This window comes from Trachypithecus francoisi, unplaced genomic scaffold (assembly GCF_009764315.1).
Source record: "Trachypithecus francoisi isolate TF-2019V2 unplaced genomic scaffold, Tfra_2.0 Lachesis_group18, whole genome shotgun sequence".
Classification (NCBI taxonomy): domain Eukaryota; kingdom Metazoa; phylum Chordata; class Mammalia; order Primates; family Cercopithecidae; genus Trachypithecus; species Trachypithecus francoisi.
Window position 1 is genome coordinate 1331508 of NW_022681463.1, and position 24652 is coordinate 1356159.

General features: G+C 48.3%; 1 protein-coding gene across 20 annotated transcripts; it reads right to left on the reverse strand.

The window, feature by feature from the left end:
• Nucleotides 1–177: 177 nt before the first annotated feature.
• UPF3A (UPF3A regulator of nonsense mediated mRNA decay) lies at nucleotides 178–22677 on the reverse strand. 20 transcript variants are annotated; one of them, XM_033177088.1, is made up of 10 exons: nucleotides 22050–22659; nucleotides 21535–21641; nucleotides 20730–20836; nucleotides 17301–17399; nucleotides 17072–17182; nucleotides 13551–13606; nucleotides 13303–13461; nucleotides 6525–6646; nucleotides 3869–4163; nucleotides 781–1117 (listed from the first exon to the last, which is right to left on the reverse strand). In XM_033177088.1, exons 1-10 carry the CDS (start codon nucleotides 22254–22256, stop codon nucleotides 989–991), a joined length of 1392 nt encoding a protein of 463 aa, XP_033032979.1. In that variant the 5' UTR covers nucleotides 22257–22659; the 3' UTR covers nucleotides 781–988. The 20 variants fall into 20 exon arrangements, 18 of the variants coding, with proteins under 18 accessions (XP_033032987.1, XP_033032981.1, XP_033032979.1 ...); XM_033177093.1 differs by having other exon boundaries at nucleotides 17301–17442; nucleotides 21382–21641; nucleotides 22050–22255; XM_033177090.1 differs by lacking the exon at nucleotides 3869–4163 and having other exon boundaries at nucleotides 179–1117; nucleotides 22050–22657.
• Nucleotides 22678–24652: the final 1975 nt, after the last annotated feature.

Consider the following 24652-nt stretch of genomic DNA (forward strand, 5'->3'; position numbering starts at 1 on the left):
ATTTTTTTTTTGTTTGTTTTTGTTTTTGAGACGGAGTCTCGCTCTGTCGCCCAGGCTGGAGTGCAGCGGCCGGATCTCAGCTCACTGCAAGCTCAGCCTCCCGGGTTTACGCCATTCTCCTGCCTCAGCCTCCCGAGTAGCTGGGACTACAGGCGCCCGCCACCTCGCCCGGCTAGTGTTTTGAATTTTTTTAGTAGAGACGGGGTTTCACCGTGTTAGCCAGGATGGTCTCGATCTCCTGACCTCGTGATCCGCCCGTCTCGGCCTCCCAAAGTGCTGGGATTACAGGCTTGAGCCACCGCGTATTTGGGCAAATTCTTAAACCATGGTGTAAACTGTAATGGTTACAAACCACAGATGCATCCATCCAAAGATTGTGAAACCATTTTCATCTGGTCAGTGGCAAAACTGTTGAAAGGGCAATAGTTGAAGGTGTTGGGTTTTAGACAGTGGGAACTCTGGTATATATTCCTACCAGGACTAAAACACAGCACACTCTGCAGGCATGGCTGACTCACGGAGGCTGTAACAAACAAGATTACTCTGTACTCGACATCACGGCTCAGAGGCCACCGAGAGGCGTGAGAGACGGACAGCTCCTCTGCCTTTAAATGAATGAAACCCACACTGGATGTCGTTCTCACAGCACTGAAAGTGCTTCAGGACTCACACTGATCCAATACTAACTTTCTTCCCTATTTTACACATATTTTTCTACTGTCCAGTGGAAATCATCTTCTGTTTTGGCTGAAAAACAAATATTAGTTTATAACAGGAATGGGTAAAATCCGTGAGAATTCTGCTCAATTTAATACAAGATCACTACTTTCTTTAGAATGGTTTCTGCGTGTTTCTATGTCACCCTCTGTATTTTTAGCTTCCAGTTTCCTGGTAAGAAGTAAGTTCTCCTTTCCAGTCACACTCGGAGTCATTTACACGTTTCTGAGATTCCTTCGCTTGTCCATGGAGGCCAGGTGCACCCAGTGACTCACTCTGCCTCTTCCCTCTTCTCAGGACCAGTCCCCGAACCTTCTGCCTTGCAGATCCTCCCACTTCCGCCACACTCTCGCGCTCGGAAGCGAGCTCCTGGATCATACAGCTGCAAGGCCGGCCGGTCCTGCCAGGATAAGAGGGCATATTACTCTTCCAAGGGCTGGCAACACAGAAGGGTCAATATCTCCCTGTATTTCTAGAACTTGATGATATGAACTGTCCAAAGAAAATCAACCAGGCAGCTAAAAATCAGCCCTTTTCACAGCACTCTCTCAGAAACCAGCCATTCTCAGGCAATTTAAGAAGCCATGTAAACGTCGGTTATCTGAGCAAATATTACTGCTCAAACCAAGAACACCTTGTAATCTGAGCTGGGGAGGTGAAAACTCAAAACATGTCCACCTCAGTCCCTAAGCCTGAAACAAAATGACATGTGGACCCTCAGAGACAGTTTCAGATCTGCGAACTCAAACTGTTATTTACGTGAGTGGTAAGCAATTTCCACAGGGCTTATCCCTGCCTAGCATCTCCAGCAGGGAAACTAAACTGATCCCTTTTTGGAAAACACCATCCCATCATTTTATTAAATTCCTGGAGGCAAAGCAATAAAAACGACCCAAAGTCCATGAAGGGTAACTGTTCAGGGCCTGAAGAAGGCAACAGCCAGGGAAGCACAGAGTGGCCTTGAAGGCCAGCGTCAGCAGCGACAGCAGCACAATTCCTCCCTGATGGGGCCACCAGCCCTGCCCCAGCACTGAAGGGGTGGCAGAGGAGGAAGGTGGCTTCCAGCTTCCTGAGGCCCGCGTCCTGCTCCACGTGCCTCCCGCGTCCTGCCTACTCTCCCTGCAGAGCTGCAGCCTTAGCCTCCAACAGTCACCAGGAGCTCAAGTGTGGGCTGCAAGGATGACCAAATGGGCACATCTCACACACTTCTTCTCCAGGATTCACCAGCTCACCTTTACCTCCTCCTGGACTGTGTGTGGAAGCCCACATCAGGTTGCCATCAGGGGGTTGAACTTAATTTTCTTTTCCTTGGTATGAACCTGACCAATGGGAGGGGTGCGAACAGGCTCAGCAGGCCCCTGGACCTGAATGCTCCTGTGGGGCGGAGATAGGCTGCCTGGAGCCAGCATGCACAGCTTTTTTTTTTTTTTTTCCTGAGACAAAGTTACACTCTGGTTGCCCAGGCTAGAGGGCAATGGCACAATCTCAGCTCACTGCAACCTCCACCTCCTGGGTTCAAGTGATGCTTCTGCCTCAGCCTCCTGAGTAGCTGGGACTACAGGCGCGTGTCACCACACCCGCTTAATTTTTGTATTTTCAGTAGAGATGGGGTTTCACCATGTTGGCCAGGCTGGTCTCGAACTCCTGACCTCAGGTGATCCACCCACCAGCCTCCCAAAGTGCTGGGATGACAGGCGTGAGCCACCCCACCCGGCCGCCACTTCGGCTTCTTACCAGGGCAGTACCTGTGTACACAGATGGAGCATGGAGCCTGACCTGAGAAGTGCATAACAAATGCCAGGCTCCCGGGAAAGAGGCTCCTGCACACATTCCCACCACAGCACTGTGAGGCTCAACAGAGGAGCAAATGCTCCCCCACCTCAGTTCGGGGGAGCACCAGGCCATTCACCACTGCTAAAATAAGGCAACTGAAGACTGAGGACTGCCTATCGAAAAGACCCACAGCTGTACTTTGTGCCCCTCAAGGTCCAGGCAACCCCAGAAAACTGTGGAGTATTCCAGAGGTGTTTATTCAAGGGTGAAGACAAGAAGGCTCTCCTCTGGCTTTCAGCTTCGACTTCACTGAAACATTTTTTTTTTTTTAGACAGAGTTTTGCTTTGGTTGCCTAGGCAGGAATGTAATGGCGTGATCTTGGCTCACTGCAACCTCTGCCTCCCAGGTTCAAGTGATTCTCCTGCCTCAGCCTTCTGAGTAGCTGGGATTACAGGCACGCGCCACCACGCCCAGCTATTTTTTGTATTTTTAGTAGAGATGGGGTTTCGCAATATCGGCCACACTAGTCTCAAACCCCTGACCGCAAGTGATCCATCCGCCTCGGCCTCCCGAAGTACTGGGATTACAGGCATGAACCACCACACCCGGCTACACTGAAACATTTTAAAAGTGAACATCGTTCCTACACACAACCACCTGGAAGGATCTGAAAGGAATTAGGCTGAGTGAAGAAAGCCACTCTCAAAGCTCACACACAGTGTTTCCACTCATCCAGCATTCTTGAAATGACAAAATCACAGAGGCAGAGAACAGACAGTGGCTGCCAGAGGTTAGACATGGGGAGGAGGTGAGTGGGAATGCGAACCCAAGGCAGCCCTCAGTTTGCTGGGAGCCGGGGTGGGGCCTGGTGCTGTCAGAAGGGTGATGCCGTCTGTAGTGCTGCGCTGGGAAAACGCAATCTGAACAAAAATCAGCTTCAAACTTCTGAAAAAAAAAAGCTGTTTGCTTGGCTAAGGGGGTAACCACAGTCCTGTGCTCAGCGTCTGTGCAGAACTAACTGAATTCAGTGTTTGTGAGCCACAGGAATATTCACTAATAATCAGAATGTTGTTGATAATGTGGAAGAAACCTCCACGAAATATTAAAACTTTCCTTCCTGTCTCAAGGGAAAATTTAATCTTATTCCAAGTGAATCATACAAACGTGTTAGTTTTATACTAAAAAAAACTTTCTTTTTCCTGGTGAAAAATAATTGGACTCTCTGAGAAAAGATGGCGACTAGTCTCACTCTAGGATCTGACTTTCAGGAATAATGAGCTTCCCAAGACACAAGGCCAAGTGCGGGTGACACGGTCAGCGTGCAACCTGGACCTTAAGACAGCCCGACAGATTTTTCTTTTTGGGTTTAATAAAAACCTTGTTTGCCAGTCGCTCCTTTCTGGGTGCCGGACCGTCGTCACACCTCTGCGCTCTTCCCAGTCTCTCCATGGCCTCCCCCGGAGCCCCGCTGTCCTGGCTCCCCTTCCTCCCTCTGTCTTGGCCAGGTCCTTTCCCCCATCTCTGCTCATCTTCACTCCTTCTGGAAAGCCAGTCAGGCTCGTGGTGAGCTCTGTGCCTCCTGCCGTCATCCACATGGTGTCTTTGTGCTTCAGATTCTTTTTCTTGAGATCTCTCCACATCCCTGTACTCTTTATCACTGCTGCTGCGTGACCTGTGGTTCAACCCAAGCATCAGCGACTGCAGCAACCGCCGGTCGGCTGCTCACCCTCCTTTCTAGCCCGCTGGTTCCCAGACAACAGGGGCCCGTGTCAGCACTGCACTGCTGAGGCTGCACTGCAATGGGCACACAGCAGGCACTGACAAAAACCACTACAAAGAAGAATAAATCATAGTAATAATATCTGTCATTTCAGTTGAGTGACAGATAGGCAATATGCACGCTAAGGTACTTTTTATACATATTGTCTAATTCTCACTAACCCTCCAAAGTAAGTACCTTCTTTCGGCCAGGCATGGTGGCTCACGCCTGTAATCCCAGCACTTTGGGAGGCCAAGGTGGGTGGGATCACCTGAGCTCAAGAGTTGGAGACCAGCCTGGTCAACATGGTGAAACCCCCTCTCTACTGAAAATACAAAAATTAGGCAGGTGTGGTGGCATGTGCCTGTAATCCCAGCACTTTGGGAGGCCAGGGGCAGGCAGATCATTTGAGGTCAGGAGGTTGAGAGCAGCCTGGCCAACATGACGAAACCCCGTCTCTACTAAAAATACAAAAATTAGGCCAGGCATGGTGGCTCACGCCTGTAATCCCAGCACTTTGGGAGGCCAAGGCAGGCAGATCACCTGAAATCAGGAGTTCAAGACCAGCATGACCAACATGGAGAAACCTCGTCTCTACTTAAAACACACATTTAGCCAGGCATGGAGAGGCATGCCTGTAATCCCAGCTACTCAGGAGGCTGAGGCAAAAGTGCATGAACCCAGGAGGCGGAGGTCGTGGTGAGCTGAGATCACGCCATTGCACTCCAGCCTGGGCAACAAGACGAAAATTCCGTTTCAAAAGAACAAAAATTAGCCAGGCGTGGTGGCGCGTGCCTGTAATCCCAGCTACTCAGGAGGCTGAAGCAGGAGAGTTACTCAAATGTGGGAGGCAGAGGGTGCAGTAAGCCGAGATCGTGCCACTGCACTCCAGCCTGGGCGACAGAGCGAGACTTTATTTATCAAAAATAAAAAAAAATAAAATAAACCTTCTTCTCTACAAAGTGACTGAGACTAAAGTGGTCCAGTGGCTGTCCTGGGAGCCCAGGTGCATATCCATCATGATGTGCAGAGTAAAATTAATTGACATTTAATAATGGCAGATTAATTATCTTTATGCATTTATCAGAATATTAAATGAATAGTAAATAAATGGCTGCTTCGCTCATTTGGCAGGGCTGGTGGGGACCATAAGGATCTGTAACCAAGCACGAATTCACACCAGACACGTGGCAGTGTCGTGAACAGTCACAGTAACGACACCCTTAACGTAACCCAGTGCTTCACAATCATGGATTTGATAATCAGACATAAATTTTATAAACAAAGCAATAAACCAAAACCCCCAAGCAGCAGAAAAAATACTTCATCAACTCTGAAAGAAAGGCAGTGAGAAATCACCCCTACGACTGTGACTCTGGGAAGCTGGCGGCCTAATCCCATTAGTCTTCCCAAGTAAAACCCACGTCCACCATTCCCTGCGAGCCAAGTGGCCCTGGGCACCAGGAGACCGTGGGTGGCGAGATGTGGTGATCGGGCAGGAGTCCCAGAGGGGAAGGCAAGCCCAGGTGCCCGGGGTCCTGAGGATGGTGGGTGCCAGGAGCAAGAGGGACAAGATCTCCCCTGACTGGCATCTGGCTGGTCTCTCTGGCCCACCAGGCAGATGCTGCTGTGTCTGTCCCTTTTGCAGATGAGCTCCCTCCACAGAGCTGCACTGTTATAAGCAGCAAAGGAAAAGAAAAAGGCAGGACCCGCAGTGCACAGTCAAAGCTGCTGGTCAAGACCCACAGCCAGAGGAGCCAGGGACAGCTTCAACCAAAGGATCACAGCACTTACAATTCTGTTTCTCTACCACAAAAGATCTGCCAGCCCTAAAAGATGGGTTCCCAAACATGCAGTTCTATAGATAAATTGCAAGGGGGCTAAAAGAGCAAAGGGCAAGGTATCACACACACAGAGAAAAATAAAAACAAAAAACAGAAAACAAACAAAGACTGGGAAGACAGATCCTGAAGACCTGACATACAACAGCAGGAATCCAGGAGATGGCTCAGGAGTAAAAGGAGGACATGGAGGGAAAAGCAAAGCAAACGACAAGAAGAAATTCCCTGATCTGAAGACAGACTTGAGACTGCAGACGAGGCGAGTTCACTAAGTTCCTGCCATGCTGACGGGAAATGAAGGCTAATGTGCACTCGCACACCCTGGGAAGTCTGGGATTCCAAGAATAACGTGAAACAGGCATACTCGTATTGACAAGGCCTACGTCACCATGACTGGGAGCTGACGTGGTCATAACAACAAAAGCACGCTCACATCTCCTGGGACTTCTCCAGTGAGCCTTCCACAGGCCTGCCACCTCCAGTATCAATCTCCTCTCCTCTTTCTTTTGGTTTCTCTGTGGTTGGTTCCTCTCCCTTTTCTGGTTTCTTAAGAAGCTGAGAAATTACAATGTTAGTAAAATAGCACCTCAAGAGCACATTTTAAAAGAAGCTGTTAAATAAATAATTACAAATATACCCCAATATTGAAGCCAAATGTTTGCATGGCAAAGAATTAGAGCTAACGGTCCAAAAGTGAGGTTTTTGGTTTAATACATGGTGGAACATTCAGTGAATGAAGTATTTTTTAGTCATGAAAAGTAAGGTCGGTTAATGTGATGCAAAGATGTTCACGTAATGAATAAAGGGCTAAAAAAACAGAACATGCACCACAACTCCACTTGTACTTCTCTTTCTTTTTTGAGACAGAGTCTTGCTCTGTTGCCCAGGCTGGAGTGCAGTGGCGCACTCTCGGCTCACTGCAGCCTCTGCCTCCAGGGTTCAAGCGAGTCTCCTGCCTCCACCTCCTGAGTAACTGGGACGACAGCATGTGCCACCACGCCCCTTTTTTTTTTTTTTTGAGACGGAGTTTCACTCTTGCTGCCCAGGCTGGAGTGCAGTGGCACGATCTTGACTCCCTGCAACCTCCTCCTCCCGGGTTCAAGTGATTCTCCCGCCTCAGCCTCCCAAGCAGCTGGGATTACAGGCGCCCACCACCACGCTCAGCTAATTTTTTGTATTTTTAGTAGAGATGGGGTTTCAGTATGTTGGCCAGGCTGATCTCGAACTCCTGACCTCAGGTGATCCACCCACCCTGGCTTCCCAAAATGCTGGGATTCTGGGCGTGAGCCACTGTGCCCGGCCGCCACGTCTATTTATGTTCACACACACACACACACACACACACACACACACACACCATCTAAAGGGCTCTGCAGGCCGGGCGCGGTGGCTCAAGCCTGTAATCCCAGCACTTTGGGAGGCCGAGACGGGCGGATCACGAGTTCAGGAGATTGAGACCATCCTGGCTAACACGGTGAAACCCCGTCTCTACTAAAAAAAATACAAAAAATTAGCCGGGCGAGATGGCGGGCGCCTGTAGTCCCAGCTACTCGGGAGGCTGAGGCGAGAGAATGGTGTAAACCCAGGAGGCGGAGCTTGCAGTGAGCTGAGATCCGGCCACTGCACTCCAGCCTGGGCGACAGAGCGAGACTCCGTCTCCAAAAAAAAAATAAATAAATAAATAAATAAAGGGCTCTGCAGCACTGTGTTAACAGTGATTATTTCCTATTTTGAGATAGAGTCTCGCTCTGTCGTCCAGGTTGGAGTGCAGTGGCACAATCTCGTCTCGGTTCAAGCAATTCCACTGCTTCAGCTTCTAGAGCAGCCAGGACTACGGGCGCGTGCCACCACACCTGGCTGATTTTTGTAGTTTTTGTGTTTTTTTTGAGACGAAGTCTCACTGTCGCCCAGGCTGTAGTGCAGTGGCTCAATCTCCGCTCACTGCAGCCTCCGCCTCCCGGGTTCAAGCGATTCTCCTGCCTCAGCCTCCTGAGTAGCTGGGATTACAGGCTCCTGCCACCGTGGCTGGTTAATTTTTGTATTTTTAGTAGAGATGGGGTTTCACCATCTTGGCCAGGCTGGTCTTGAACTCCTGACTTCATGATCCACCCACGCTGGCCTCCCAGAGTGCTGGGATTACAAGCGTTAGCCACCATGCCTGGCCAATAGTGATTATTTCTAGATGGCAGAACTGAAATGACTTTATTTCCTTTCATCTATCGGGTCTAGTTTTCCTAAAATAGACAAGCATTAGTTTTGTAATAAGGAAAAAATTTTTTAAAAGGTTGCTTCCTTCTGATAATTTAGAATATAGTTTTCAAAACACTGATTATTCTCTTTCCTGAAACAGAATAAATGGACACGTTGCCACAAAGTATTTCATCTGCCCTGTATGTCCCTGGGCCTTTCTCCCTGCTCTCTGCACAGTTTTTGAAAGTAAAGCACCTCAGCTAACTTGGGAAAAGGGAGAAAAACAAAACAAAAAAGCAATGGAAGCACCACAGATTGATCATTTGTAGAACAGAAATGGAAGGTGTACTTCTGACAATTCTGTTCTCACTCATAAAGTGGACATACCTTAACTTGCAGCACACCAAGGCCACACACAGACGTATTCAATTACACACGCTCACTTGGGAACGCAACGCATCGCGAAAGGTGGAGCCCTGGACGCGGCTTCTCATCAAGTGTGGGCCCTGTGTCAGCTGTGAACATCCTCTTATTCTGCCTACGTGGAACCTGGGAACTTACACATTTCCTTTCTGGTAACTGTCCGTCTTTTATAAAAACTGCAACAATAACACGTCTGTAACAAATGCGAGCCATAGGGAAGTGCCAATCTCCATCCACCCACTCAACAAATATTCTGAGTGCCTAGGAACTGTTTTCACAACATTCCTGACACTGCGTGTCTTTTTCCACACCACTCTCCGCCTCTCCGGCACCAGCTGCGTGCTCCACATTCAACTCAGCGCTGAGGCCATCGACCTACAGTTAGCACCAGGACCCACAGACTGCCCCCTTCAGATGACAGTTCCAAGTCCTGGAGTGTCACCGGAACTTCTGACCAATGAGCAATAAATTTCGAGGTTCTCAACGGCCTCTCCTCAGATTTGATAAGTTGCTGAAATGCCTCATAGAACTCAGAAAGGCACTGTCTTCTCAATAATTGGCTTATCATAAAGGATACAACCAGGAACAGCCAAATGGAAAAAACACACAAGGTGGGTATGGGGGATGGCGCAGCGGTGCTTGGAGCTTCCGTGCAGTAACCCTCCCAGCAAGCCCCGTCTTTTTTTTTTTTTTTCTGGAGACAGAGTCTTGCTGTCACCCAAGCTAGAGTGCAGGGACGCCATCTCGGCTCACTGCACCTTTGCCTCCTGGGTTCAAGCGATTCTTCTGCCTCAGCCTCCTGAGTAACTGGGACTACAGGTGTGCGCCAACACGCCTGGCTAATTTTTGTATTTTTAGTAGAGATGGGGTTATACACCATGTTAACCAGGCTGGTCTCAAACTCCTGACTTGGGATCCACCCACCTCGGTCTCCCAAAGTGCTGGGATTACAAACATGAGCCACTATGCCTGGCCCCCGGAAGCCCTGTCTTTAGGCATATTATTAAGGTTTCATGATACAGGTGTGATTGATTACGTCACTGGCCACTGGTGACCTCTCTCTAGGCCCTCTGCCCTCTGCTAGCATGGGACTGAACGTCCCAACCCTCTAGTCCTGCCTTAGTCTTTCTGCCAACGAGTCCCCATCCTGAAGCTGCCTGGGGCCTCCAGCCCCCAGTCCTCTCATTGGCATATAAGATACTCACATTACTGTGGATGCCCGGGGTCTGAGGAGCTGTGTGCAGGAATCAGGGACTAAGACCCTGTGCTAGGCACTAGGGAATGGCTATGAATGAGACAGGGGTGCCCCTGCCTTGAAGGAACTCACACCTGATGCTCCACCTGAGGCAATGGTGGTCAAGGGGAGGAAACAAATGAATAGGATAGCCCCAGATAGCAGCTACGAACACACGAAGGGAGAGTAAAGCAGCAGACGCAGTAAGAGGAGGGTCCAGGAGGACTCTCTGCAGAGCCAAGACGGGAACTAAGACCAGATGCCAAGAAGGAGCCATGGGCACATCTGGGGAAGTCCCTGTGGAGGCCTAAGGTGGAATCCGCTGGTACATTCAGGAGAAACCAGCAGGCCAGAGCCGCTGGAGATGAGCTGGGGAGCAGGCCAGCTCTGCTACGCCCTGCGAGGCTTCCGGAGGGCAACCGGAGTGCATGGGCAGCTGTGCTCCCTCCCAGCCCTTGCCTGTGTGTGTTCACCCATAAGGCCACACATAAGCTCACTGCTTAGCATCCTCAGAGGAACATTAAACAGCTGAGCTGTCTGTGTGCCGTATTTCTTTTTTTTTTGAGAAGGAGTCTCGCTCTGTCGCCCAGACTGGAGTGCAGTGGCGCAATCTCGGCTCACTGCAAGCTCTGTCTCCCGGGTTCACGCCATTCTCCTGCCTTAGCCTTCCAAGTAGCTGCGAGTACAAGCTCCTGCCACCACGACCTGCTAATTTTTGGTATTTTTAGTAGAGATGAGGTTTCACCACGTTAGCCAGGATGGTCTTGATCTCCTGACCTAGTGATCCACCCACCTCCAGCCTTTCTGAGGCGGAGTCTCGCTCTGTCACCCAGGCTGGAGAGCAGTGGTGTGATCTCGGCTCACTGCAACCTCTGCCTCCCGGGTTAAGCAATTTTCCTGCCTCAGCCTCCCGAGTAGCTGGGACTACAGGTGTGCGCCACCAAGCCCAGCTAATTTTTTGTATTTTTAGTAGAGTTGGGGTTTCACCCTGTTAGCCAGGATGGTCTCGATCGATCTCCTGACGTGGTGATCCGCCTGCCTCGGCCTCCCAAACCTTATTTCTCTTTATTACGGATAGCCATGAGGGCTAGGCATTGTGGCTCATGCCTCTAATCCCAGCAGCAGGAGGATCGCTTGAGCCCAGGAGTTCAAGACTAGCTTGGACAACACAGTGAGACCCCCATTTCTACAATTTTTTTTTAAATTAGCTGTTCAGGTATGATGGTGCACCCCTGTAATGGGAGGCAGAGGCAGGAGGATCACTTGAGCCTGGGAGGTAGAGGCTGCAGTGAGCTGTGACTGTGCCACTACACTCCAGCCTGGGTGACACATTGAGACTCTGTCTCAACCCCCCCACAAAAACCAAACAAAAAAATAGCAAAATAGTCATGAGCCATCTGTCTTTAAGTTGTTGATACACCTTCTTTTGCATTCCTCCACAGATTCCATTTTTCAGGCATTAGAAGAATTTCAATTTTCCACATGATTTAGAAGTGAAAGACCCCCATACTGAGCACAGATGCTTATTAAAAGCTAAACCAGGCCAGGCACGGTGGCTCAGGCCTGTAATCCCCAAACTTTGGGAGGCTGAGGCAGGAGGATCACTTGAGTCCAGGAGTACGAGACCAGCCTGGGCAATATAGTGGGACCCTCATCTCTACAAAAAATAGAAACAGGGTCCTCTCTCTGTTGCCCAGGCTGGTCTTGACCTCCTAGGCTACAGCAATCCACCCACCCTGGAGTCTCCCAAAGTCCTGAGATTATAGGCACGAGCCATCATGCCCAGCCAAGTTTTCTGTTTTTGACTGACCGTATCAGAAACAAATCTATAGTTCAATGATCTCTTCCTCACCCTTTCCTAACCTATCTTCTTTCCCCAAGTCCTGACATTTCTTTTTTTTTTCCCCTTATACAATTTTATTGAATATAAGGTATTCAATAAATAATAAGTCATATTGAATATGCCTTAAATCCTTCATGAAGTGATACCTTAGTTCTAAATCTAGGTTTAGTACTGAGAAGACAATGGCTGGTCCCAATTCTGGCCAACACATTTCACACAGAGAAAAATTCCCTCTATGTATTAAACCACCCTCATCAATGCATATATCAGTCACAAGAAAAAATCAGCAAGAAATACAGAAACTCATTAGTGCTACCACAAAAGAAATGATAAAATCCGGTTCTATGAGTCAGCCTTCACACAGAAAGGCAAAACCAGTGGTTTTCGAACGTGTACTTTTTAATCAGGAAAACTTTTTTTTGAGACAGAGTCTCGCTGTCACCTGGGCTGAAGTGCAGTGGCTCGATACTGGTTCGCTGCACCCTCTGTCTCCTGGGTTCAAGCAATTCTCCTGCCTCAGCCTCCTGAGTAGCTGGGATTCCAGGCACCCGCCACCACGCCCAGCTCATTTTGGTGTTTTTGGTAGAGACAGGGTTTCACCATATTGGCCAGGCTGGTCTCAAACTCCTGACCTCAAGTGATCCGCCTGCCTTGGTCTCCCAAAGTGCTGAGATTACAGGTGTGAGCCACTGTACCAGGCCAGGAAATTATTATTATTATTATTATTATTATTAGAGATGGAGTCTCGCTCTGTTGCCCAGGCTGCAGTGCAATGGCGCAATCTCGGCTCACTGCAACCTCTGCTTCCGGGGTTCAAGCGATTCTCCTGCCTCAGCCTCCTGAGTAGCTCGGATTTCAAGCGTCTGCCACCACACCCGGCTAATTTTTGTATTTTCAGTAGAGACGGGGTTTCACCATGTTGGTAAGGGTGATCTCGAACTGCTGACCTCGTGATCTGCCCGCCTTGGTCTCCCAAAGTGCTGGGATTACAGGCGTGAGCTACCATGCCCAGCCAGAAAACTTTTTTTAAAAGGAAAATATAGAGGGTGGAGAATAGGAGGAGGGTGAAGACTGAAAAACATCAGGTACTGTGCTGACTACCTGGGTAACAAAATTATCTGTACACCAAACCCCAGAGACACTTGATTTACCCACGTAACACACCTGCACATGTAGCCCTTGAACCAAAAATGCAAGTTGGAAAGTTAAAAAAAAAAAAAAAAAAGACAGTGTTAGCAGCAGCCCGACGTGTGCCAGCGTGGGGCTCCCGTGGGGGTGTGCTCCCCACTGCACACGCAGGAGGACAGGTGCCCAACAGCAGCCTGAGGACTCCTAAGGCTCAGGACACACTGTGAAAACCACTGCTGTAGGATGGAAGGATGGAAAAGATAAAAAAAAAAACAACACAATATTAGATTAATTCAGAATGTTTTCAAAATTCTAAAGAACTAAGATTTGTAAAAAGTATAATTACTATAGCAGAATTATTTTTGGAAAAAGGAAATGTTTCCTCAGAATTACCTTAATCCTTACTTCTTTCTCTGCAATTTTCTTCTGTTTATCTGTCTCTTTTTTTTTGCATCTTTCTTCTTCTCTTCTTCTTCTTTTTTCCTCTTCCCGCAAACGTTTCTTTTCTAACTCTCTCCTCCTCCGTTCTTCTCGCTTCTCTTCTCGAATTCTCTAAAGACATAGAAGGGTGTGTATATAAACTGCCTGGATGAGAACGGCAGCAGCAGGGAGGGTGTTCATGAGGTAAAGGCCAGACCTACCTGCTTTTCTAATTTTCTATTTTTAATATATTCCAAAAGAGGTGTTGTTCTTCTAGCTAAAACACAAAAGTTGTAATATAGTATTTAACTCCTAAAGAAAGATTTATTTTAAATACTTGTTTTCAATTTGATCTTTAAAATAAATAAGGGAACAATATCATTACTTTTTAAATTTACATGACTCCACACTGTCTCCAGCGGAGTTTTTATTACATTACTATCATGTCAAGTAATTTGAAAGTATCAACGATTTTATACACAGTAGACATCTAATTCCTGATTCTTTTTTTTTTTTTTTGAGACGGAGTCTCGCTCTGTTGCCCAGGCTGGAGTGCAGTGGCCGGATCTCAGCTCACTGCAAGCTCCGCCTCCCAGGTTCACGCCATTCTCCTGCCTCAGCCTCCGGAGTAGCTGGGACCACAGGCGCCCACCACCTTGCCCGGCTAGTTTTTTGTATTTTTTAGTAGAGACGGGGTTTCACCGTGTTAGCCAGGATGGTCTCGATCTCCTGACCTCGTGATCCGCCCGTCTCGGCCTCCCAAAGTGCTGGGATTACAGGCTTGAGCCACCGCGCCCGGCCAAGGTTCAATTTTTAATATGTAGAAACAGCAATCACAACAACAAGGAAGACTCTACAGCCAAGTCCTGGAATGAATTAGTCGTTCCCATCAGGGATGGTGGATTCTAAGCCACAGTCATTCATTCATTCATTCGTTCGTTCGTTCGTTCGTTCAACTCTGGTAAAGCACTGGCTGTGCAGCAGACTCTCGGGAGGTGCCAGGACACGCCCCCCTCTCCCCACCCCAGCAGGAGCCACGTGTCTGCCCCAAAAAGGTATGTCTCAAAACAGCCCTAAAGTGACCAATCCTATGCAAGGGGACATTTAAAACAAAGTGAGATGGAAATGGGAGGGCAGGGAGGAGAGGCCTGTAATTAACATCTAATTTACTTCTAGCTCTTCTTCAATTTATCAAGTTCTTAAGTGAAGAACATATAGACTCTAATTGGCAGGAAAGACGCATCTTGTGACCTAAAACTTACAGAAAAACCACCCCCCAGTAAAATCCATCTCACAACAACTCACTTTATCCTTTTAATTTAACTAAGAAAGAAAAGGAAACAAGGAATGAGGCTCAAACTAGCATTGTCTCTAATGTCTAAGTCTCTCATGTCCTTCCTCAATCAAAATACATATTCCACGGTAAGCTAAAAATAATATAAAAGCATTGAATATTTACTGTTCCCATATGCTATTATTTTTCGCTAGTTACTCAGCTGTAACAGTCACTAACATGCTGAAAAGGAACTTCATGTAAATTCATCACTGGTCTCGACTTTGCCCCCAATACTGTCCTACCCTCGTCTTCCCTTGTGTGTAATGGTGCCACAATCCACCCATCTGTTCAAGCCAAACCCTGGAGTCTTAATTCTTCCTGTTCCCTAACCTCCCACACCCTATCCATCTGTCAGTCCTGTCCAGTCCATCTCCAAAACACACGCGCATCTCCTGGCATCCACAATCTATTCCATGTGACACCACCAGAGTGATGGGGACAAATAATCAGACCATGCCACTCCCCCAGTGGCTTCCAGTTGCCCTGGAATGAATCTAAACATCTTGCACAGTGCCCCGACCCTCCAACCGCACTGCCCTCACCCACGTGTGCCAACCCCACAAGCCTGCAATCTGCACGTGTAGTGAAAAGTGACAGCCGCCAGCCCTGCCCCTGGTGCGTCCTTCCTCCACTGCTCAGCACAGCCAGTCTCAGTTCATCTCCTGACCTCTTTCCCTCCCGCAGCCAGTCTCAGCTCCAGCTCCACCACCATCTCCCAACCTCTTTCCCTCCCATATTCCACTGTCACATCAGTGGCACTGATTACAAACTGAGGGGCCCTGGCTGGGCTGTTCCCTCTCCTGCTTCCTACCTGTCATCCCGATGGCAGGCAGAGACCTTGTGAGACCTGTTTACCACTTCGCCCCAGGCTGAGGCCCAGAGTCAGTGCCCAGGCAGCATGCAGCCTCAGCACATCTTGCTTACTTTAGTGATCAAAAGCTTCATTTCGGCCAGGCGTGGTGGCTCACGCCTGTAATCCTAGCACTTTGGGAGGCTGAGGCAGGCAGATCATCTGAGGTCAGGAGTTTAAGACCAGCCTGGCCAACATGGTGAAACCCCGTCTCCACAAAAATATAAAAATGAGCCGGGCATGATGGCGGGTGCCTGTAATCCCAGCTACTCAGGAGGCTGAGGCAGAAGAATTGCTTGAACCCAGAAGGCAGACGTTGCAGTGAGCCGAGATTGTGCCATTGCACTTCAGCCTGGGCAACACAGTGAGGCCCCGTCTCAAAAAAAAAAAAAAAAGCTTTATTACTAGACAAATGAAGAAAGTGAGTGGACTATTTCAATAACATTGACCTTTCTTATTAATTCAATCAACATTTACAAATTCCTGAACTTTTCTTTTCTGTGTTGCAACCGTGAAGATGAAAATGTAGTTCCACTGGGGAAACCAAACGAGGGAGTTTATGTGGTGGGAGACAAACAATGTGGCTGTCACGACACATCAATTTCTTTTGTTTGTTTTTTGAGACGGAGTCTCACTCTGTCACCAGGCTGGAGTGCAGTGGTGCTATCTCAGCTCACTGCAACCTCCGCCTCCCAGATTCAAGCAATTCTCCTGCCTCAGCCTCCCGAGTAGCTGGAACTACAGGCGCCGCCACCATGCCCAGCTAAGTTTTTGTATCTTTAGTAGAGACGGGGTTTCACCACGTCGACCAGCCTGATCTCGAACTCCTGACCTTGTGATCCGCCCACCTTGGCCTCCCAAAGTACACTCCTCTTGATGGGTGGGCAGGGCACAGCCTGGGTGGGAGAGGTGAGGGGTGAAGAACAGGGGCTTTGAGGAAAGGAGATCCACAGAGAGGAGAAACACTTCTAGGTGTGTCTGGGACTAAACCACAACCGTCTGCCTGATTTTCATGTCAGTGCTACTGAGAACTATTTCTAAAGTACACGACTTGTGGGCATGGGGTGGAAGGCTGGATTTAAACTCGATTCTGTGCTCTGGCTGGGCTTATCCACAAGTTGGCTTGGCTTGGCTCAGGGAGCCTGGCATTGCTGTGGAAGAGCCGCAAGATGACCTCACCACGAGCCAAACATCTCATTCCTATGGGCTCCTGAGGCATCCGTCTGTGACCACTGACTTCAACTCTGTGACACACGCGCTTTCCCTGACGCCGTCAGGCACATACCATTCATGTGTCTTCTCCACTGCTCATTCGGAAGCATCGTAACTTAAAAGGATCGTAACTAAAAAAATCACGTGCTCTCCATCAGCCAATGCCCAGAAATGTTTTCCCATGCGGCCATCTTGCCATTCTTTTGTCAAAACTGGAAATTACTCTACATTTCTGCCAAGCCTGTAACAAGTTTCAACTTGTTATCACAATCAAGAAAAAAAAAAAAAGTATATCCTCTACGAGTAAATCTCTCAATAAAGAAAAGAGAATGAGCACAACAGACCAATGAGCTCTCTTGTCTTTGCCTCCATCTCCCCCAGCAGGGTCTCAGGGTTGGCACTGCTCTTCTCTTCCTCCACACAGTAAGTTTCTAAAAACTTCTTATATTCTGGATCTAGACATTAAAAAACAGAAAGAAAATAAATATAATCTTTCCCATCTACAGAAGAATTACATTTGCTTAGTGTTCTTAATTTGGCAGCTTCATAATGTAGCACTTGGAAAGGGCTCACCATCTTCGATGCTTCCAGTCTTGGCATCTTTTTTTTTCAGCTTCTTTTTGGCTATCTTCTGGAACGGAGCAAACTCTACCACTGCAGGATATTCTAGGCCTTTTAACAGGAAACATGTCCCAGAAGCCATTCTGAAATTCTACTACATTCATTTTGCAAAATAATGACCTAGCTTACTTAAAGAGTAAGTGTAACAATGACAATGTATTATTACTATTTAAACTATAATTCATCCTTCCAGTAAGAGATTAAAAAAAAAAATTTAAAAACCTACAATTTAATTACACTTTCAAGCACCTGCAACCTTAACATAGCAAACTCCAGACTAAAACAAGGATGAACTCATGGTAGGAAGAACAATTATTTATTAAACAAAACAATCCATCATGTTGTGGTGGTTGTGTAACTGAATTTGTTCAAAATTCATCCAATTGTTCACTTTAAAAGGGTGACTTTTACCATATATAACTTACACCTCAATAAACCTGACCTCCCCAGCCCCATCCCAAATAATGTATTGTTGGAATACCTTTAAATAATCAGATTTCTTAACTACGTTTTACATTTTATTTTAAAAGGTTAATTCAACTATCAATTTGTTATTTAAGTTCAAGAAAATTACTTTGCTTAGAAGACACCATGGCTAAAATTGAGGCTTCAAAGGCTTTATAGAATATTCCAGGTGAAATCTGCTTCTGATAAAAGTAGAGAATGGAAACCATTAGAAACTAACTTTGTTGCTATGTGGGGGAAAAATGAATATACAAAGAGAAATGTTCACTAAGAGAACCTGCTATATGCTGAATCATCAAATGGAACACTGCTACCTTGGTACTAAACCCACTGAGTCATTTTTAGACTTGTCAGTGACTGAATTATAACTCCTTTATCTGGGAGACATTTTTGTGCCAACCTCCACTATCCAGAATAAAGTCAGAATCAGGGAGACAGTAGGGCAATGGACCAGCAGGGATGATGTCCAAGTCACCACTCCACCCACAAGACCTAGCACACAGTGGATACTCATTCAATGGCAGATGACATAGTCCCTGATTCCAAAGCTAAAAGTAATCAGTGTGGTACCACCACACAGACACATCTATCAAGGGAATAAAATACAGAGCCCAGAAATAAACCTTTGTAATATTTGGTCACCTGATTTTTGAAAAGGGTGCCCAGACCATTCAATGGGGAAAAGAAAGTCTTTTCAACAGCTGGTGCTGGAAAACTGGATATCCATAGCGAGAAGAATGAAGTTGGACCCTTACCTAACACCATATACAAAAAGTAACTCGAAATGGATCAAACCTAAATATAAGACCTGAAACCATAAAACACTTAGGAAAAAACACAGGGGAAAAAGCTCCATGGCAATGGATTTGGCAATGGGTTTTTGCATATGACATCAAAAGCAAAGGCTTAGGCCAGAGACCATCAAAACAACGGCGGGGCGGTGGTTCACGCCTGTAAGCCCAGCACTTTGGGAGGCCAAGGTGGGGGAAATCCCTCGATACCAGCCTGGGCAACTTAGCGAGACCCCGTCTCTATTTAAAAAACTAAACAACAACAAAGTTGAACCGGAAATAAGGACTGACTTGCTCACTACTGGTGGGAATGTAAAATGGCACAGTTGCTGTGGAAAACAGTACGGTATAAATTTTGTGACTTTTTTTGGAGACAGAGAATCGCTCTGTCACCAAGGCTAGAATGTAGTGACACCTTGGCTCACTGCAACCTCTGCCTCCCAGGTTCAAGTGATTCTCATACCTCAGTCTCCCAAATAGCTGAGATTACAGGCACACACAATGATGGCTGGCTAATTTTTTTATTTTTAGTAGAGACAGGGTTTCACCATCTTGGCCAGGCTGGTCTCAAACTCCAGACCTCAAGCGATCTGCCCGCCTTAGCCTCCCAAAGTGCTGGGATTACAGGAGTGAGCCATCACACCTGGCCATGTTACATATATTTTACATATACACACACACATATATATACGTACATACACATACGTAGTTTTTCACTCCATCGCCCAGGCTGGGAGGTAGTGGCATGATCTCAGCTCACTGCAACCTCCGCCTCCCAGGTTCAAGCAATTCTCCTGTCTCAGTCTTCTGAGTACCTGGGACTACAGGCGCCTGCCACCATGCCTGGCTAATTTTTGAATTTTTAGTAGAGACGGGGTTTTTCACGTTGTTGCTCAGGCCGGTCTCAAACTCCTGATCTCGTGATCCACCCGCCTTTGGCCTCCTAAAGTGCTGGGATTACAGGCGTGAGCCACTGTGCCCGGCCCATCAACATTTTTTAAGTGAAAAGGGGAAGCTGAGTAAGTTACTGAATAAATAAGCAATGAACACAAAGGTCAGTTCAAGCATCACATTTGCTTCTGGTCACAGGAACTAGCGTGGCTAATGCTTATTTTGTAACAATCTTTCTAGTCATTACCCCTCAGTGGAGAAAAAGAAAACACTCATCAGTGTCAAAATGCTTGAAGTGCGAAGAGGGTGGCCGGGGAGGGGAGGGCAGAAAACAACTTCCTGTGAAAGGTACACAAACTTGACAGCCAGGAACGCAACAGCAGACAGCCTGACAGGAGAGGAGAAGGGGAAAAGATCAAAGCAGAACCCTAGAAGTACTGGGAAGGGAACTATTGAGACTAGAGGTAAAGACTGCTGTCTCCGCGGGCAAAGCTGTTTAACAGCACTCAGTGACTTCCTGGTGATATTATCATAAATGGTACAGTCATGAAGGGTGCTGTTTAGGAAGATAGAAGTCAGTATACATTTTGGAAAATTCCTATCAAACAGGTAAAATAATTTAGTTTTAAAACCCAAAAAGATAGAGTTCTCTCATGCAAAAAACTCACTCATGAAAACCTTCATTCTCTGATAATACATAAATAGACTGTCACTATTACACAGAATTTCTGGAATTTTTTTGGTTTAAATAATAAAATTAAATAATTTCAATTTTTAATATCTCCACATAATTACAGTAACATAATCAAAATTTATCATCTTACTTTAGTCTGAGAACTTTTTAATTACAACGCACAAACAGACCAGATGCTGTGGCTCACACCTGTAATCCCAGCACTCTGGGAGGCTGAGGTGGGAGGATCACTTGAAGCCAGGAGTTCAAGACCAGCCTGGGCAACACAGTGAGACAGACCCCTGTCTCTACAAAAATTTTTTTTAAATCAGTCGATCATGGTGGCACACGCCTGTGGTCCCTGCTACCTGGGAGGCTGGAGGATCTCTTCAGCCAGAGTGTGAGGCTGCAGTGAGCCGTGATTGTGGCTGCTGCACTCCAGCCTGGGCAACAGAGCAAGACCCTGTCTCTAAAAATAATAATAAAAACACGGATATTCTAGCAACACTTCATTAGTATACCTAGAGATTATAATAGATTTTTAAAAACCAATAATCCAACCTTTGCTGTCAAGGAAGATATATCCATCAAAACGATCTCTAAAAAGAAGGATGTCATCAGGATTCCTAAAATTAATGTATGCTCTTGAGTAGAGATGAGGATAAAGACTGAAATAAGAGATAACAGTGAAAATGGTTAGTGAAAAATACAATACTCCATTATTTTAGCCTCTTTTTCCTTTTCTGGGCACAACAAACCACTTTAGATAAAACTTTTGTGCCAAATCATCTCAGTTAATTGTAACAACCTGGATATTCTTTAGCAAAAACAAACGCAAAACGTTAACTTCACGAGGCAGAACTCAGGTCCCTTCTGCGCTGCCCAAAACCGGTCCTCGGAGGCTGAAACCCTAAGGCAAAGCCAGGGCGCACTCCCAGGGGAACGCGCGGCGCCGGGGACCCTCTCCGGTATTTACAGCCGCACTGGCTGCGGCACCGGCGTGGAGGCTACAGGAAGACCCGGCGCCCTCCCGCCCCGCAGCGCCCAGTCCGCGTCCTGGCAGGGACGCCCGGGAGGCGCCGGGCGGGCAACGCTGGTCCTTTCAAAGGCACCCGTTTTCCTAAGCGTTAGCCACCTGAAAATCATCCGCATTTCTAATGCAAACCACATCTGCGTTTCCTTGTTGCTGCTATTTTTCTTTGAAAGGACTTACACGTTTTACTGAAATGTAATTTATTCAAAAGGTTCACACGACTCCCACAAAGGAGAAATCACGGTAAGGAACTTAACGCAACAAGGCGGCCAGCGGCGCAGAGCTCTGGGTTCCGCCCTCTCCTCCTCCTCCTCGCCTCGGGGCGGGCCTCACCTCAGGTCGGCGGCGAAGAACTCGAAGTAGTCGTGCGCTGGCAGCGGGCGCAGCTGCTCCTCCAGCTGCTCCTTGGTGAGGCCCGGGGGCAGGCGGCGGATGACCACCTGCGGGGAGCGCGCGGCCGTTCCCACCGCAGCGGGGCGTGGACATGGAGCTCCGGAGCGACCGCGTACGGCACACCGCGCAGGGGGCTCCGGGCCCCGCCCCTCCCGACCCCGACCCCGCCCCTCCCGGCCCCGACCCCCGCCCCCGTCCCCGACCCCGCCCACCCCGCCCCCTCCCGGCCCGACCGCGCCCCCTCCCCCCCCGACCCCCGCCCCCTCCCGCCCCCGACCCCCGCCCCCTCCCGCCCCCGACCCCCCGACCCCTCCCGACCCCCGACCCCCGCCCCTTCCCGACCCCCGACCCCCGACCCCGACCCCCGCCCCCTCCCGGCTCTGCCCCTCCTCCTCCGCTCGGGACCGTCCTCTCCTCGCGAGGTTTGCGCGCCCCGCCCCCGTCCCCGTCCCCACCTTGCTCAGGGCCGTCCTCTTCTCCTCGCGAGGTTTGCCCGCGCCGCCCCCGCAACCGGAGGACGAGGTTGGCTGAGTCTCAGCTTCGCGCTGCGGCGAGTCGCGGTGGAACTGCACTTCTAGGGCCGACAGCTTCTCCCTCCCGCACGGTCCCCGCGCGACAACGGCCGCCCTAGGGCCTCCGGCCCCCTCTTTTTCCGAGCGCATCCCGCACTCTCCGCCGAGCCGCAACTGTCACCCCTCGACAAAACCTCGCGAGAGCTCGACCGCCCCCGCCCCGCCCCTCCTCGGGCTGCGATGCTCTGGGCCGCCCACGAAGGGGCCAGGACGCTGCGGGACGGGTTGGGATCGGGGTCGTGACCTCCGGCCACACAGCCTGGCTCTCTGCGGGGCCGGGCGGACCCTCAGGGAGCGGCGGTCGAGGTTTAGGGCGGTCCCGGAAGCGGAGCGCCGGCGGCTTTGGTCTGGTCGTGGTGAGAGGAGATCGCGGCAAACCGCCTTCCCAGCCCAGCACCGTTTTTATCCCCCGCCCCCAGGCTCTCTGCGGCCGGACGCCATCAGAGCTGGGTTGGCATTTGAACGTTTTTTTTTTTGTCTTTTGGTGTTTTTCTTGGAGACAGTCTCACTCTGTCGCCCAGACGAGTGCAGTGGCGCGATCTCGGCTCAGGGCATCTCCGCCTCCCGGGTTCAAGCGAGTCTCCCGCTTCAGCCTCCTGAGTAGCTGGGACCTACAGGCACGCGCCACCACACCTGGGTAACTTTTTTTTGTTTTTTGTTTTGTTTTGTTTTTTTTTGAGACAGAGTCTCGCTCTGTCGCCCAGGCTGGAGTGCAGTGGCCGGATCTCAGCTCACTGCAAGCTCCGCCTCCCGGGTTCACGCCCTTCTGCCTCAGCCTCCCGAGTAGCTGGGACTACAGGCGCCCGCCACCTCGCCCGGCTAGTTTTCTGTAGTTTTTTAGTAGAGACGGGGTTTCACCGTGTTAGCCAGGATGGTCTCGATTTCCTGACCTCGTGATCCGTCCGTCTCGGCCTCCCAAAGTGCTGGGATTACAGGCTTGAGCCACCGCGCCCGGCCTTTTTTTTTTGTATTTTTAAAGTAGAGACGGGGTTTCGCCATGTTGGCCAGGATGGTCTCGGCCTCCCAAAGTGCTGAGATTACAGACGTGAGCCACCGATCCGGGCCCTTGCACATATTTTCTTATGAACACACAGGTAGCAGCACTCTGATTACAGTAACTTATATGGAAGTTATTTTAAAATGACTTTCCCCTTCTCTTCCTCATGTAGGCTGTATATTTTATCTGCAGCACGCTTTCTCCCAAGAATCCCAAGCACACACAGGAAACCAGAGAATAAAATCACTGAGGTTTGAACACATCCAGAGACCAAGGGCGTCACTGGCAGAAAAGCTTTTAGGCGGATCCACAGGCCCGAGAGCCACCCCGCCCAGAGACGTGGCTTCCTAGGAGCAGTTCACACGCGGCTGTGCAGCACCCACAAGCGGGGCCAGGGGCTGGTTTTCATAGTTCACAGTCTGCAGGGATCTTAGCAAAAATATGGCCGTGGTAAAAGTGCCTCGACCAGACTCAGTGAGTAGGAAGACTAGGCTGATGAAAAGCTCTGATGATGTGTATGATTAAAAGTAGATAAATGTGGTTGCCAGATAAAATATTTTACCATATAGTGAAGGGCAGAATGTTGAAACCATTTATTTCAAATGTTTGACTGTTCCTGCAGTGTTTAAAATATAGGAGATATATTCTGATTAGAAAGAAACTGCTCTCAATCTATTTGTATGTCTTCCCTCTAGTTTTAAAATATTAAACAATCTAACTCAATATTTAATTTTACCTCTAGTCATGTTACTAGGCTGGGATAATAAAAAGGACTGTTGAACTTCACATCTGCCATCTGTAACATATTCTTAATGAAGCAATCTTGCACCAGGGGATTTCTTTATCAACTCTGCCAAATTTCCTAAAATTACCAAATGGAGAAAAAAGAGCTGGTCCTGCCTCTCACCAGGCACAACCAGGTACAGTAACTTAGGGTATTTCTTGTGTTCGTGTTTTGCCTTCACCACTGCAAAGACCTGTTCTCGGCTGAAGCCAGGTTGGCCTCAGCCAAGGTGAGGGAGCCTTCATTTGACCTTCCCCAGAACTGTATTTCCACTTCTCCCTTCACTGCACTGTATACCTAAAGGGACTCAACGTTTGCTGGATGTGTATATTTTGTAAACCTAGCTAGCAAAATGTCCAAATGTTTCTTCACCCCCCAAGTCAATTTTTTAACACTTTTCTGATTCATTACTTCTGTTATTGCAAAGTTCTGAAAAATGATTTTGAAAAAAAGGATTTTAGAATTCAGCTGTTTGATGAAATTATCTTTAAATAAAATCTTACATGAATTTTAAGATACAGTGAATGAAATACACTTGTAAAATAGTTAATGATTTTACATGACAGATTATATCATAAAGAAAATCTAGCTTCCTACACATTAGCCAGCCTGTTGAAATGTTCTGTTTGATACATGTACAGAACTTTACAGCCAAAGCAAAGCAGTAAGAATAATCTCCAAACCCTTCTTCATGTGGGCTATATA

Excerpts from the sequence above, each read along its gene's own strand:
- UPF3A (XM_033177088.1), bottom strand. The coding sequence starts at position 22,256 with ATGCGCTCGGAAAAAGAGGGGGCCGGAGGCCCTAGGGCGGCCGTTGTC. Across the intron at positions 6,647-13,302 it reads AGAAAGAAGTAAGGATTAAG|CTTCTTAAGAAACCAGAAAA; the intron begins GTAATTCTGAGG and ends GTAATTTCTCAG. Across the intron at positions 4,164-6,524 it reads CTGGAGAAGTCCCAGGAGAT|GTCACGCAGCAGCAGTGATA; the intron begins GTGAGCGTGCTT and ends GTTGAACCACAG.